The following is a 12,980-nucleotide window of genomic DNA, read 5'->3' as shown; positions in this document are numbered from 1 at the left end:
CATAACTCCAATCCCAACTGCTCACCCAATCAAATGGCTCTGTGTGCTTTGCTGGCGTTTCTGGCTATACCAGTTTTGCTGTACAGCCAAAAGCATGGTCTGTTGGTGTGACACCTTGACCAAACCATTCTCAATACTAGTGCTACGTCAGCTATGTGCGTAAGACTGAACATGGAACACTGCGGAAGAGATTTGCATGGGTATATGGTAAATGGTCTGCATTTATATAGCGGTTTTCAAGTCACTGAAGACCTCCCAAAAAGCTTTACAATGTGCTTCACACCTACCCATTAACACACACACACTCACACAACCATGTAAGGCACCTACCTGCATTAGGGGTTCAGTGTCTTGCCCAAGGACAGTTCCACATTTAATTCAGAGAAGCAGGAATCGAATTAACAAATACCTCCTGAGCTACTGCCGCGCCATAATATAATAATAATAATAATAATTATCTTTTAATTATAATAAAATGATAATAATGATACGATTTTATCTCCGAGCCATATGTACTCATGAAAAGTGCCATATATAGCTTGCGGGCCATAGGTTCCTAAACCCTCATCTAAATCAAATAAAATCGTATTTACCCTTTCAGCGCTGTTTTATCGTGTGACCACAGGGTAACCCTCACACTCTAGTCTGGGCAAAACTGAAAGGCTTCCCCTTTTGGCCGGCGAAAGCTCTACGCGACAAAGACGGACAGGTGGACGCTCGCTTCTTTGGCCAACATGACAGGTCACCATCTTCACATTTTTGTATCTCTAAAAATTAAAAGTTACTAACTAATCATTTTACCCTTTAGGGCTTGGGTCCCTTTAAATAATTGTTACCTCATGTCCAAAGAGATCCCCTTCTCTGTGAAGAAGACCAAAAGCATTTTCAACAGCGCCATGCAAGAAATGGAAGTCTATGTGGAAAATGTAAGGAAGAAGTTCGGCGTGTTCAACTACGCCCCCTTCAGGACGCCCTACACCCACGACAACAGCTTCCAGATGCTGCAGGACCCCTCCGACCCCTCGTCCGCGCCTTTCAAACCAGAGAAACAGGAAAAAATCAAGTTAAGCTTCGATATGACGGCATCCCCAAAGATCTCCTTGACCAGGGCTGTGTTGTCCGGCGTTGGTGGGATGAATAGGGGCCGCCGACTACCTGTTGGTGATGGACCCCGCTCCCCCATGAGCACCAACTCCTCTACACACACGGGTTCCGATGGAGAAGAAACGACAGACAAGTCCAATGATAAAGCTGGAAACAGTGTCGGAGAAGATTCAGTGGACTACACAGGTATTTGTTTAACTCGATTAATTCATATCAGAAAATCTTAAGAATTTTCTCTTTTCTCAACATTTTCGCAGTGTCTCCTGGTAATCTTCAAGGAAGTCAAGCGGACCAATCATCGGACAACACCAAACCTTCACACACACAAGCCCCAGGCAACGACAAGCAAGAGAAGACGGGAAGCATTTTGAATCTAAATCTAGGTGAGTTAATCGCCAGGCCTGTTAAAAACTATAAAAAAAAAAAAAGATGGATTAACACCTGTTACCAGAGCTGGTGCCAGCCTTATTTAATGTATCAGTCACTTAAAAAGAAATTGAAATAAAACATAGATATAAGAGGTACAACATCTGTAAATTAACTCACTAACTGGTTATCAAATTAATCAATGATTATTTTCAAAACCTATTGATTATTAAAATACATCTTGGGTTATGAATTGTGCTGCTCAGCAGAAAATATCTATAAGTGTGTATTTTACTCAACAGATGATTTTCGAAAAAATATTTGGTCACAATTTGTTGAATTTGGGTCAGTTCAGTTTTTTTTAAATCTATTTTAATCTATTATTAGATCCATTTGTTTTGATACAATATATGGACTAATTTCTCATCTCTCATTAGCCGTACCGCTGATCCTCATTAGGGTCGCGGGGGGGCTGGAGCCCATCCCATCTCCGGGCAGTGGGCAGGGGAAACCCTAAACTGGTTGCCAGCCAATCGCAGGGCACACAGGGACAGACAACTCGATCGCTCGTTCACACCTAGGGACAATTGGGACCGACCAATTCACCTGAAATGCATGTTTTTGGAACGGGGAGAACATACAAACTCCGCACAGGAAGTCTGGAGCTGGATTTGAACCCACGACAGGTTCCCATGACATGAACTGTGCCGCACAAGCGCTAACCCACTGCGCCGCCGTGCTGCCATGGACTCATCTATGGATATTTATTCATTCATACAAGTAAAAATTAATACAGTAACACGTTCATTTAAAAAAAATAACTTGTTGCTGTGGCTGTTGTATATTTTCAATATTTGGCAGTTTTGCTGTATTACGTGTCTTCTCACCATAAAACTCACCTTTATTCGCCAATATTGTCATTTGGTACTATTATAGGACTTTAGCAAGACATTGGTTCTTCAGCCTGATTATTTATGTATGCATTTATTTATTAATCATACAATGTTAACAAACAAAGTATAGAAAATGATAATTCTCGAGGTAGGTTTGCTTGGATATTGAAAAATATTTTTGATTATATTTTGACACATAATTGGCAAAACAAGAACATACACTAAGATAAATGCACAATTAATAATTTGAAGCAATGTTTTATATATGGATTTGAATCAATAAATTCTATGTTTATCTGCCCTAAATGTCATTCATTTAATACAATTAAACAATTATTTTTTATTGTTATACAGAATATGCAACAAAACACTCAGTGTTTTGTGCAGATACTGTATATATATATATATATATATATATATATATATATATATATATATATATATATATATATATATATATATATATATATTTATATAGATATACATACATACATACATACATTTAAGTAGTTACTTAAGCGTTGGCAAAATGTGATATCAAACACGCCTTGTTGGAAAAAAAAGGTCTTCTTATATTATTGTTCTAGACCGGAGTAAAGCAGAAATGGATCTTAAAGAACTCAGTGAAACGGTTCTGCAGAAGCGAGGATCCACCCCTGCTCTGACCTCTCCCAAAAGGCAGATCAAGAGCCGTTTCCAGATGAACTTGGACAAAACCATTGAAAGCTGTAAAGCACAGCTCGGTTAGTGCATCAGACACAAAAATATCATATCCTTGATTTTTAACAATGCTGTATTGTTTTTGCAGGCATTAACGAGATCTCTTCCGAGGTGTATAAAGGCGTGGAACATAGTGACACTGAGGACTCTGAGGTAAAATCCGACACCAGCGACAACGAGTATGCCAGTGATGAAGCACCAAAATTGGAACAGTCTAAGGATATTGCACCAATTGAGGAACCTCAGATTAAGACTCAGGAGCAAGATCGTTCATCTCCCAACCAAGAGAGCAAAGCCGAGCTGCCTCAGGACTCTGAGCCTGCAGCGGCGGACGTTAAAGCAACACGGTCAGAGACCGCAGCTCAAGAAAAGGTTCAAGACGTTAAGAGTCCAGAAAAGACCCAATCACCTCCACTGTTGCCGGCGTCCAGGGAGAAGGGAGAGGTGAAAGAACATCATCAGCAAAATGTACCTATGGAGGATTCAGAATCAGAGGGTGAGCTGGTAATTGACCTTGGAGAGGATCAGGGAAAAAAAGAGAGGAAGAGACGCAAAAAAGATACAAAAGAGTCCGCTAATAATAAACCTGAAGGTAAGACGATTTGAACAACTTCGCTGCAAAATGTCCAGCTTGATAATGTAGTAAAATTAGTACTTTCCTTTTTTTAAAAGTATTTATTACTTTTTTCGTTGGCTGATAATTTAGCTCATTTTGTATTGTTTACTTATCTTTAAGAAAATTGTGGGGAAAAAAATCATAGAAATAACAAAAACACTGAACATTTTACTCATTTTATGTATTTTACAATTTCAAAAATTAACAATAAATATATGAGCAAGATTACTAAAAATAATTCTTATACCAAATATTAAATAAAACAGTTTTTGTAAAGATTTGCTCTTTTATATTTTGGGAGAATTATAATTTTCTTTTTGTAAAGAAGCAAAAATAATATTTCACACAAACAAAATTGCCCGGCTGGTACATTTTATTACTATTTAAAATTGGAACAATTACCAGCTGGGTAAAATAAATAAAAAATATAGTTAAAAAATAAAAAAGAGAGCCAGAGAAAAACGTTTAAAGGAATTTTTTCAAGGGAAATTTCTGTATTTTGACATGTTTTGAGTTAAATAAGAAAATTAATACCTTGAATTAGCGACGTTATCTGCTATATACATTTGTTAATTTTAAATATTGATTTTATTGTTTTATTCAAAAACAAGTTGAAGCTAGAGTATAATAACATTTAGTGCATAGGAAACCCAGTAATTAGTTTGAAAAAAAGGGTTTTAAGAGTTTCTGTTTAAGAATTTTTAGTAAAATGCGAAATATAACACATGACGATTTGATTTTAAGTATCTGCCGTTAGTGTTCGGATCCAATAAATGTCATGATGTTGGTTTTGAATCAAATAAAACGTAAAGGAAAAGGATATAATGTCCCATTTTAAAGGACCTTTCTGGAACTTTGTTACTCTCTGCCGCCATCTCCGCTTGCTTAAAGTCATGATTGCAGCCTTAATCAGCTCATTCATTATGCCCGTGTAAGTACGTGCATTTCTTAGACGCGCTCGTTTAAACTCTTTTTTTATTTATTTATTGGTTATTTACCTTTGGACTTTACTTAAAGAAGGCCTGTTATTACATTCGCCACTGAAAAATAGAAATTAAAAAATACCTGCAGGGAGGAGCATGGCATCACTCTCCAGCACTCTCATTTCTTTGATCTAATGTTTTCCGTCCCAAATAGCTTTGATAAAAGCAGATAAATGCAGTGGAAATGGAGCATAAGGGATCTTTGAAATCAGTTAGGCATTATTAACAAATACTTAATAGAGAAATTATTTAACTTAAACCTTTGAAGGACACCTCAAATAACCTACTTCATCAATTAGATGAAGAAAATTTTCTTACAGATAAATTTACCAATAATTTAATGATATTTAAACTGGACAAAATTTTTTGATCGGTAAAAGAAATCTAAAAAGTACTTAAAAAGGAAAAAATGGAAAAGGGAAAAAAAGAAAATTGTTTATTTTAACATGTGGTTCAAGATGTTAAGAAGTAAAAAATAAAAATAATACTTTAAAAGGACTGAGTGTAATTTTTAGTGCCTCCTAGTGGGACAAAAATGTTCGTTCAGTTAAAAAAAACGTTGATTTGAACAACAGGAAAAATAAATGAACTATCTTACCAATGTTAATGTTTATGAATGTTCATAGGTTGATGTTTTTTATTTTGCATTTTTACGTAGCAGAACTCATACCTAATAGTCGCTACCGTGTTTGTCTGCCATCCTGCTCCTACGCTGTGGTGATTTCGCACTGGTTTTCGTTCATATTAGACAAAACAGTGCCAACTAATGGTCACATAGTAGACAATGTACCTTTTAAATAGCAAAATTATCAGCCGCATAGATTTGTTCATTTTAATTGTATATTGTTTCATATTAATGAAATAAAAAGTTGAAAATGTATTAAAATAGAAAGAAATTAGGACAAGGGTAATTATGTATGTTTTTATAGGGTTTTTTTCGGTTTCATGGGACAATACAGCAAAATCTAATCATTATATAAAAGCAAGTTACCGTATAAAATGTGCAAATTTGTCAGTACTGATAAAATAATCAATGCATTTATTTACTTTTGAAGGAAAATCCCCGGCCGCTTCCACAATCCCATCTCAAAGCAGCACAACCCCATCAACCCCTTCCAGTGTGGCCTCACAGTCCCCAATGGCCCTCCCCATCACTATGATTTCCCTTACTGCACCTTCTGCAGCCAATGCCAGCCTCGCAACAGTCTCCAACGCGGCCGCCACCCCACCGTCTTCCTCCTCATCTTCGGCTTCCGCTGTCCCAGCCATGAAGAAACCGCGCCCCCTACTGCCTCGGGAGACCCCGCCGGCGTGGAATTCTTCTCCCAAGCTGCAGAACTCCTCACAGAAATGGCCGTCGCGCCAGCAGCCTCAAGGCCAAGTGTCCTCGCCCAGGCAGGGCACAATACAAACGTCTGAGAGCTCTTCACAAAGCACACGTTATCAGACCAGGCACTCCATTAAAGGTGGCATTGCTTTGCATTATAGAACTAAGCAGGGTCTAGATCAGGGGTCGGCAAACTTTTTGACTTGCAAGCTTGAGTAAAAAAAATGACCAATTGATAGATTTGATTTTAAGTATTTGCCAATACAGTGTCTGGATCTGATACACTGCATGGATCCGAAACATGTCATGAAATTTGTTTCCAAACAATAAAAATTGAAGCAAAAGTGCTTACCGTATTTCCTAGACTGTAAGGCACACGCCCAAAAAAATAGTCTTTTGGGATATCCATCCATCCGTTATCTGCACCCCATATCCTCAGTAGAGTAGCGGGGGTGCTGGAGCCCATCCCAGCTGTCTTAGGGCAGTGGGCAGGAGACACCGTCAACTGGTTGCCAGCCAGTCGCAGGGCACACCGGGACAGACAACTTACTTGCTCATTCACACCTAGTGACAATTTGGACTGTGCAATTACCCTGACATGCACGTTTTTGGAATATCGGAGGAAACCTGAGTGCCCGGAATAAACCCACGCAAGGACAGGAGAACATGCAAACTTCACAAAGGAAAGTTCGATCTAATGACCTCAGAACCGTGCCGCGGACACGCTATACACTCAGCCGCCGTACTGCTCTCTTTTGTGATATATTTTCTATATATAAGGCGTACTAGTTTGTAAGGCTCATGGTATTAAAACTACAGTAAAAGCTTGGGCTGCATAAAAGATTTTATAAATACATTTAAAAAAAAATGATTGGCTTCATAGAACACAAATTAACATTATGACATCCGGTTTTACCACTAAAATTTATTTTAGCAGAAAACAATTAACATTTAAAAGACAAGAGGACACCTTATGTTTCTCAAAGGCAGAACGGTTACTGTATCCAGTATCGTTAAACAAAAATTCAAACGAGCGCGTACTATTGTACAAAACGTTACCATGAACAAAAATCACAGTCCGTTTCATACTTGCGGTCAATTATTGAGGATTTGCGATAAGCATTCGAAAGTTGGCGTCCTAGCGCTTTTGAAGGGCGTTGATAGACCACTCTAAGTGTTTTTCAAATGCAGAATAGGTACCGTATGGCGGCAGCAGCTCAGGAGGTAAAGCACTCGTCTGAATGCCCCCGATGAGCAGTTAGTTGCCTTGCATGGCTGAGGCTGCTATCGGTTAGTTAGTGTGTAAAAGGGAAAAGTGTGAAGCACATTGTAAAGCGCTTTGGGGGGTCTTCATTGACTTGAAAAGCTCTATATAAATGCAAAAACATTTACATATATGCATGCAGTATAATTTTATTGTAACCAAGCATTTCCAGTTTTCTCCACCGTAATTTCCGGTGTATAAGGCACACTGAGTTATAAGGTGTACTTTCAAATTTCTGGCCAATTTGGGGTTTTTAGGTGTGCTTATAGTCCAGTCCATATTATTTCTAATACTTTTGTTCTGCTGGCTTGAATACAAAGCCCGCGGGGCGTAGTTTGCCCGTTCTTTGTCTAGATCAATGTTTGAATTTTATAAATAATCTATTTTTATGTCCCCTTGTTGAGCACATCAGCTGTCACCCTGGTGACATCGGGTGTAGGCACGTCATCTCCGACCTCGTCTGGGGAAAACGAGCAGTACACGGCCTCGGCGGACGTTGCAGCAGATATTGCCAAGTACACCAACAAAGTCAGTCATTTTAGTGAATATGTAAGATTGTTAATTCAAAGATGCATGACAACATGATTTTTACCCCAAGGTAATGGATGCCATCAAAGGTACTATGACTGAAATCTACAGTGACCTCTCCAAGAGCTCCTCAGGAAATACCATTGCTGAGGTATCCTGAATTTGTGGCACACTTTTTTTTTTTTGCATCTGGTCTGCTTTTTTCTTATTGTTTGTTTTTCCCCTTTTTTCAGATGAAGCGACTCAGAATCGAAATTGAAAAACTGCAGTGGTTACATCAGCAAGAGTTGTCAGAAATGAAACACAATCTGGGTAAGGACAAGCTAAATACAAGTTATGTATGAAATAGTCCTTTTCAAAAGAAAAATTGCTTTTCCAAGCTACAGTATGTGTCATCAAATTGAAGTAAATACAAGAAAGTGAATAAATGTTCATTTTTGTAAAATATGAAAGTATAACATTGTATATATATATATATATATATATACAGTGAAGAAAATAAGTATTTGAACACCCTGCTATTTTGCTATTTCTCCCACTTAGAAATCACGGAGGGGTCTGAAATTTTCATCGTAGGTGCATGTCCACTGTGAGAGAGATAAACCAAAAATAAAATCATGCATTGTAATTTCTGGATTTTTTTAACGATTTATTTGTGTAATAAAGCTGCAAATAAGTGTTTGAACATCGGTGTATCGTCTAGAATTCTGACCCTGAAAGACCTGTTAGTCCGCCCATTACAAGTCCACCTGCACTCCATGTATCATCCTGAATCAGATGCACCTGTTTGAGGTTGTAAGCTGCATAAAGACACCTGTCCACCGCATCCCATCAGTAAGACTTTGACTTGTAACATGGCGAAGACAAACGAGCTGTCCAAAGACGCGAGAGACCAAATTGTACATCTCCACATGGCTGGAAAGGGCTACAGAGCAATTGCCAAGCAGCTTGGTGAAAAAAGGTCCACTGTTGGAGCAATCGATAGAAAATGGAAGAAGCTAAACATGACGGTCAATCTAAATCGGAGTGGAGCCCCATGCAAGATATCACCTCGTGGGGTCTCAATGATTCCAAGAAAGGTGAGGAATCAGCCCGGGACTACATGACAGGAATTGGTCAAAGAGCTGGTACCACCGTTTCCAAGGTTACTGTAAGTAAAACACTAAGACGTCATGATTTGAAATCATGCATGGCACGAAGGGTTAACATACATTTTCTCAGGTGTTCAAGTACTTTGCAGCTATTACACAAATAAATCATTAAAAATGATGCATTGTGATTTCTGGATTTTTCTTTTTAGTTTGTCCCTCTCATGCACCTATGAAAAACATTTCAGACCCCTCCATGATTTCTAAGTGGGAGAAGTAGCAAAATAGCAGGGTCTTCAAATACCGTATTTTCCGCACTATAAGGCGCACCTGAAAGCCTTTATTTTTTTCAAAAGCTGACCATGCGCCTTATAATACAGTGCGCCTTATTTATGGATCAACATTAAGTTTTCCAACTAACTTGCAGCCGCCGACTCGATTTTCCCCCGAACGCCAAGTAGTACGCGGTGGATGCTGGGATTTATTTACCGGCGTTTCATTGGCTAACCAATGTGTCAATCATCATTTGAATCGATCACTATTGGCTAAAGTTATTTGGAGGTCAAGAGGCGGATCCTTTTTATCATTTACAGACTGCCATTGGCTCAAACGGCAAATAAAGCCTGCAATTGGCCGAAAAAGACGTGTCAATCATCAGTTGAATCGATCACTATTGGCTAAAGTTATTCGGAGGTCAAGAGGCGGATCCTTTTTATCATTTACAGACTGCCATTGGCTCAAACGGCAAACAAAGCCTGCAATTGGCCGAAAAAGACGTGTCAATCATCAGTTGACTCGATCACTATTGGCTAAAGTAATTCGGAGGTCAAGAGGCGGATCCTTTTTATAATTTACAGGCTGCCATTGGCTTAAACAGCGAAACAAAGCCTGCAATTGGCCAAAAAAGATGAATGCGTATAGCATGTGGCTGAGAAAGCATTTTTTTCTATTCTGTATTTGTAAATATTGTATTCTCCTGGATTTACTACCCTCACGGATATAAGAGGACATTGGCTGCACATTATTATGAACACAACGACTTCGGTGAGCTATTCCCGGTTTTATATTGTATCTTGTTTCAGACTGAACTCGATGTTTCTGTGATAAGCGGTGCAGATAATGGATGGAATGGAGTGTCTATTTTTAAATTCAACTCAATTCCAAGTGTTTATTGTCATATGCACAGTAAAGTTGCGAGCGAAAAAGAAAATAGATACGAAGGAATGGTTATCATTTCTTGAATCCCAAGACTAACCTTCCGAATGATGGAACGATGCATTTGAGTGACATCTTACGGACACCGCATTCGCACGTGTTCTCGACACGTATTTGCGTCTTTGCAAGCTTTCGGAATGTTAAGGGGGTAATAAGTTGGACTGAACTATCCGACTGTTTTGTCCACGTTCCCATTGTAGCGCCTTATAATCCGGTGTATGTATGTCAAAAATAGGACCAAAAACTATTTTTTCGGGGTGCGCCCTATAACCCGGTGAGCCTTATAGTGCGGAAAATACGGTACTTATTTTCTTCATTGTATATAAATTAAAATATGTAAATTAAAAATACAATAATTTCACACTTCTGGCGAATTTTGGGTTTTTAGGTATCCCTTATATACCTGAAAGTACGGTAATTTAATTTAATTTTTCGAAGTTTTAATCAAAGCTTAGTCTTTAAATTTAGTTTAGACTTGAAAAAAGGGCTTTGGAGGTCCTTACTTCACACTACGGATACATAAAACACTACAATAAATGTGATTTAGAACTAACTATGGCGGAGATGAGGCAGAGTCTGGAACAGGAGCAAGAGCGCTTGGTGACGGAGGTGAAGAAACAGACGGAGCTGGAGAAGCAGCAAGCTGTGGACGAAACCAAGAAGAAGCAGTGGTGCGCCAACTGCAGGAAGGAGGCCATCTTTTATTGCTGCTGGAACACCAGCTACTGCGATTACCCGTGTCAGCAAGCCCACTGGCCCGAACACATGAAGTCCTGCACTCAGTCAGGTAAAACCAGCTCCCACTCCACAAGGACCCCGACAGAGATTTCAGTTTTTTTTTTAACCTCGTTGTGTCTGCAGCCACAGCGCCGCAGCAAGAAGCCGAAGCGGAGGCAGTTGCAGATTTGTCCAGCAAAGGAGCGGGACAAGCTAATTGTGGACCAAACACCCTCCGAGAAGCGCCGGTCTCTGCTTCATCAGATAAAGACTGTGACACTGAGACCAGCAGTGACAACGCTGTTGTCGCTTCCACTTAATTCATTCGTTGAAATATTTATGACTATAGTCAATGGTACTTGAATTAAAATCGATATTTGACTTCTATAGTCGCCGATGTCACTAATATTAATACCCACCGTCATCTCCAAAAGTCCTCAATGGCACTAAAAATTAAAAATCAACCTTTGGTGTCAATTGCACTGACATTAAATCATCCTTTTCCGTCTATAGTCGTTAATGGCACTCAAGTTAAAATCAACATTTGACGTCCTGAGTTGTCATACTACCGTAGACACCCAAAGTCGTCAAAGGCACTGAAATTAAAATCAATATTTGACTTCTGTAGTCATCAACGGCAGTGAAATTCAACCTGTGGCATCAGATTTAAAATAGACCTTTGACTTCTAAATTCATCAACGGCATCGGATTTAAAATAAACCTTTGACATCTATGGTTGTCAAGGGTACAAAATTTAAAGTCAACCTTTGGCATGTATAATCGTCAACAGTACCAACTTGAATATCAACCTTTTGGCTTCTATAATTGTCAATGACCCTGAAATTTAATTTAACCTTTGACTTCTATAATCATCAATCGCACCCAATTTAAAATAGAAATTTGACTTAAAAAATGATCAATGGTATCAGATTTGAAAAAAAAAAAACCTTGGACATTTAATGTTGTCAATGGTACAAAACTTATTACTTCTGAAGTCACCATAGCTCCAACTTGAATATAAACCTTTTGGTGTCTATAATTGTCAATGGCCCTCACATTTAAATCCATCTTAGACCAATATTGTTAATCAATAACATTGATATTTGGTCAAACTTTGACGTTTTTAGCTATCAACGGCACTGAAATTAACATCAAGCTTAAACGTCTACAGTTTAAATGAAAAATCAACCTTTGGTGTCTATCATCATCAATGGCACTAAAAATCAATCTTTGATGTCTCCGGCCGTCAAAGATGCTGAAAGATTTAACTTTGTGCAATATGTTTTTTAACCAATACACTGATGTAAATCTACACTATGTTCTTTATATGCCGTATCCAAATGATTTATTTATTTATTTGTCAGGTTTACAATGTAAGGCTTTGAAACCGCTGACCTTGTACAATGTTTTCTTGTTTTGAATGTGAAAACTGACCGCAGTTTTTAAGCGAGAACGAGGGGCCAGTCGCAAAGGAAACCCGCACTACATGCGGTCTTTGTAGTTTGTATCGGCATGCATCATGAAGACGATCGGCGCTAACGCAGCCAAAGACGTCGAATCAAAGAACCTGCAGTGTTCGAACGGACTTAAAGGTTCTGCTGACAAACAAGTTCATGTTGAATTTGCTTTTCATTTGTATTGATATCATGTTGGCTGTATTCTGTACTCTGGCGAGAAAAAGACTTTTTCAAAAACGTACATTTGCGTTCTCTGGTTTTCAAATGTGGATATGCGTACCCATGACGAGTATGTGAGATTTTAAATCAAATTTAATAAGTATATATTAGAAGTATTAAATGATATCATTTCAGGAAACTAGAATTAAGAAAACTTTAAGTTCTTATATAGAACCAATTTTATGACCCCTGAAACATTTTTTTATTATTTTATGAGAAAAATTACAACCTAACTAAACGTTTTATTTCAAAATAAAATTTGTATTCAACTCCTTCCCATTTTTAATTGTAACTTTCCCCTCATTTTCTTGTTAGTCATTTTGCAGTTTAGGTCATGTTTATTTGTATCGTAAAGGCTGCAAAGACTTTTACACCATCCCATGAGCTAAAACCTACATGAGGGCAAAGAATAACTCAAAACTTTAACACTAAAAGAAGAAACATTGAGAAGGAACCGCACATGAGGTATGCAGTGATGTGCAG

General features: G+C 38.4%; 1 protein-coding gene across 7 annotated transcripts in view; it reads left to right on the top strand.

The window, feature by feature from the left end:
- LOC148364383 (MYND-type zinc finger-containing chromatin reader ZMYND8-like) overlaps positions 1-12,519 on the top strand; it is a 34,424-nt gene extending 21,905 nt beyond the window's left edge. For all 7 annotated transcript variants that reach the window (XM_088338458.1, XM_088338457.1, XM_088338451.1 and 4 more), the window contains 11 exons: positions 626-741; positions 809-1,290; positions 1,362-1,487; positions 2,951-3,106; positions 3,172-3,675; positions 5,738-6,148; positions 7,686-7,801; positions 7,872-7,952; positions 8,035-8,113; positions 10,652-10,891; positions 10,966-12,519. In XM_088338458.1, the coding sequence (XP_088194584.1) occupies positions 626-741; positions 809-1,290; positions 1,362-1,487; positions 2,951-3,106; positions 3,172-3,675; positions 5,738-6,148; positions 7,686-7,801; positions 7,872-7,952; positions 8,035-8,113; positions 10,652-10,891; positions 10,966-11,141 (2,487 nt within the window). In that variant the 3' untranslated portion in view covers positions 11,142-12,519. The remainder of the gene's footprint in view (positions 1-625; positions 742-808; positions 1,291-1,361; positions 1,488-2,950; positions 3,107-3,171; positions 3,676-5,737; positions 6,149-7,685; positions 7,802-7,871; positions 7,953-8,034; positions 8,114-10,651; positions 10,892-10,965) is intronic.
- The last annotated feature ends 461 nt before the right edge of the window (positions 12,520-12,980 follow it).

The sequence above is a fragment of the Urocampus carinirostris genome, chromosome 6 (genome assembly GCF_059441175.1).
Source record: "Urocampus carinirostris isolate Australia breed hairy pipefish chromosome 6, RoL_Ucar_1.0, whole genome shotgun sequence".
Taxonomy (NCBI): Eukaryota; Metazoa; Chordata; class Actinopteri; order Syngnathiformes; family Syngnathidae; genus Urocampus; species Urocampus carinirostris.
Note: the sequence above shows the minus strand (reverse complement) of the source record. Positions and strands in the feature narration are given on the sequence as shown.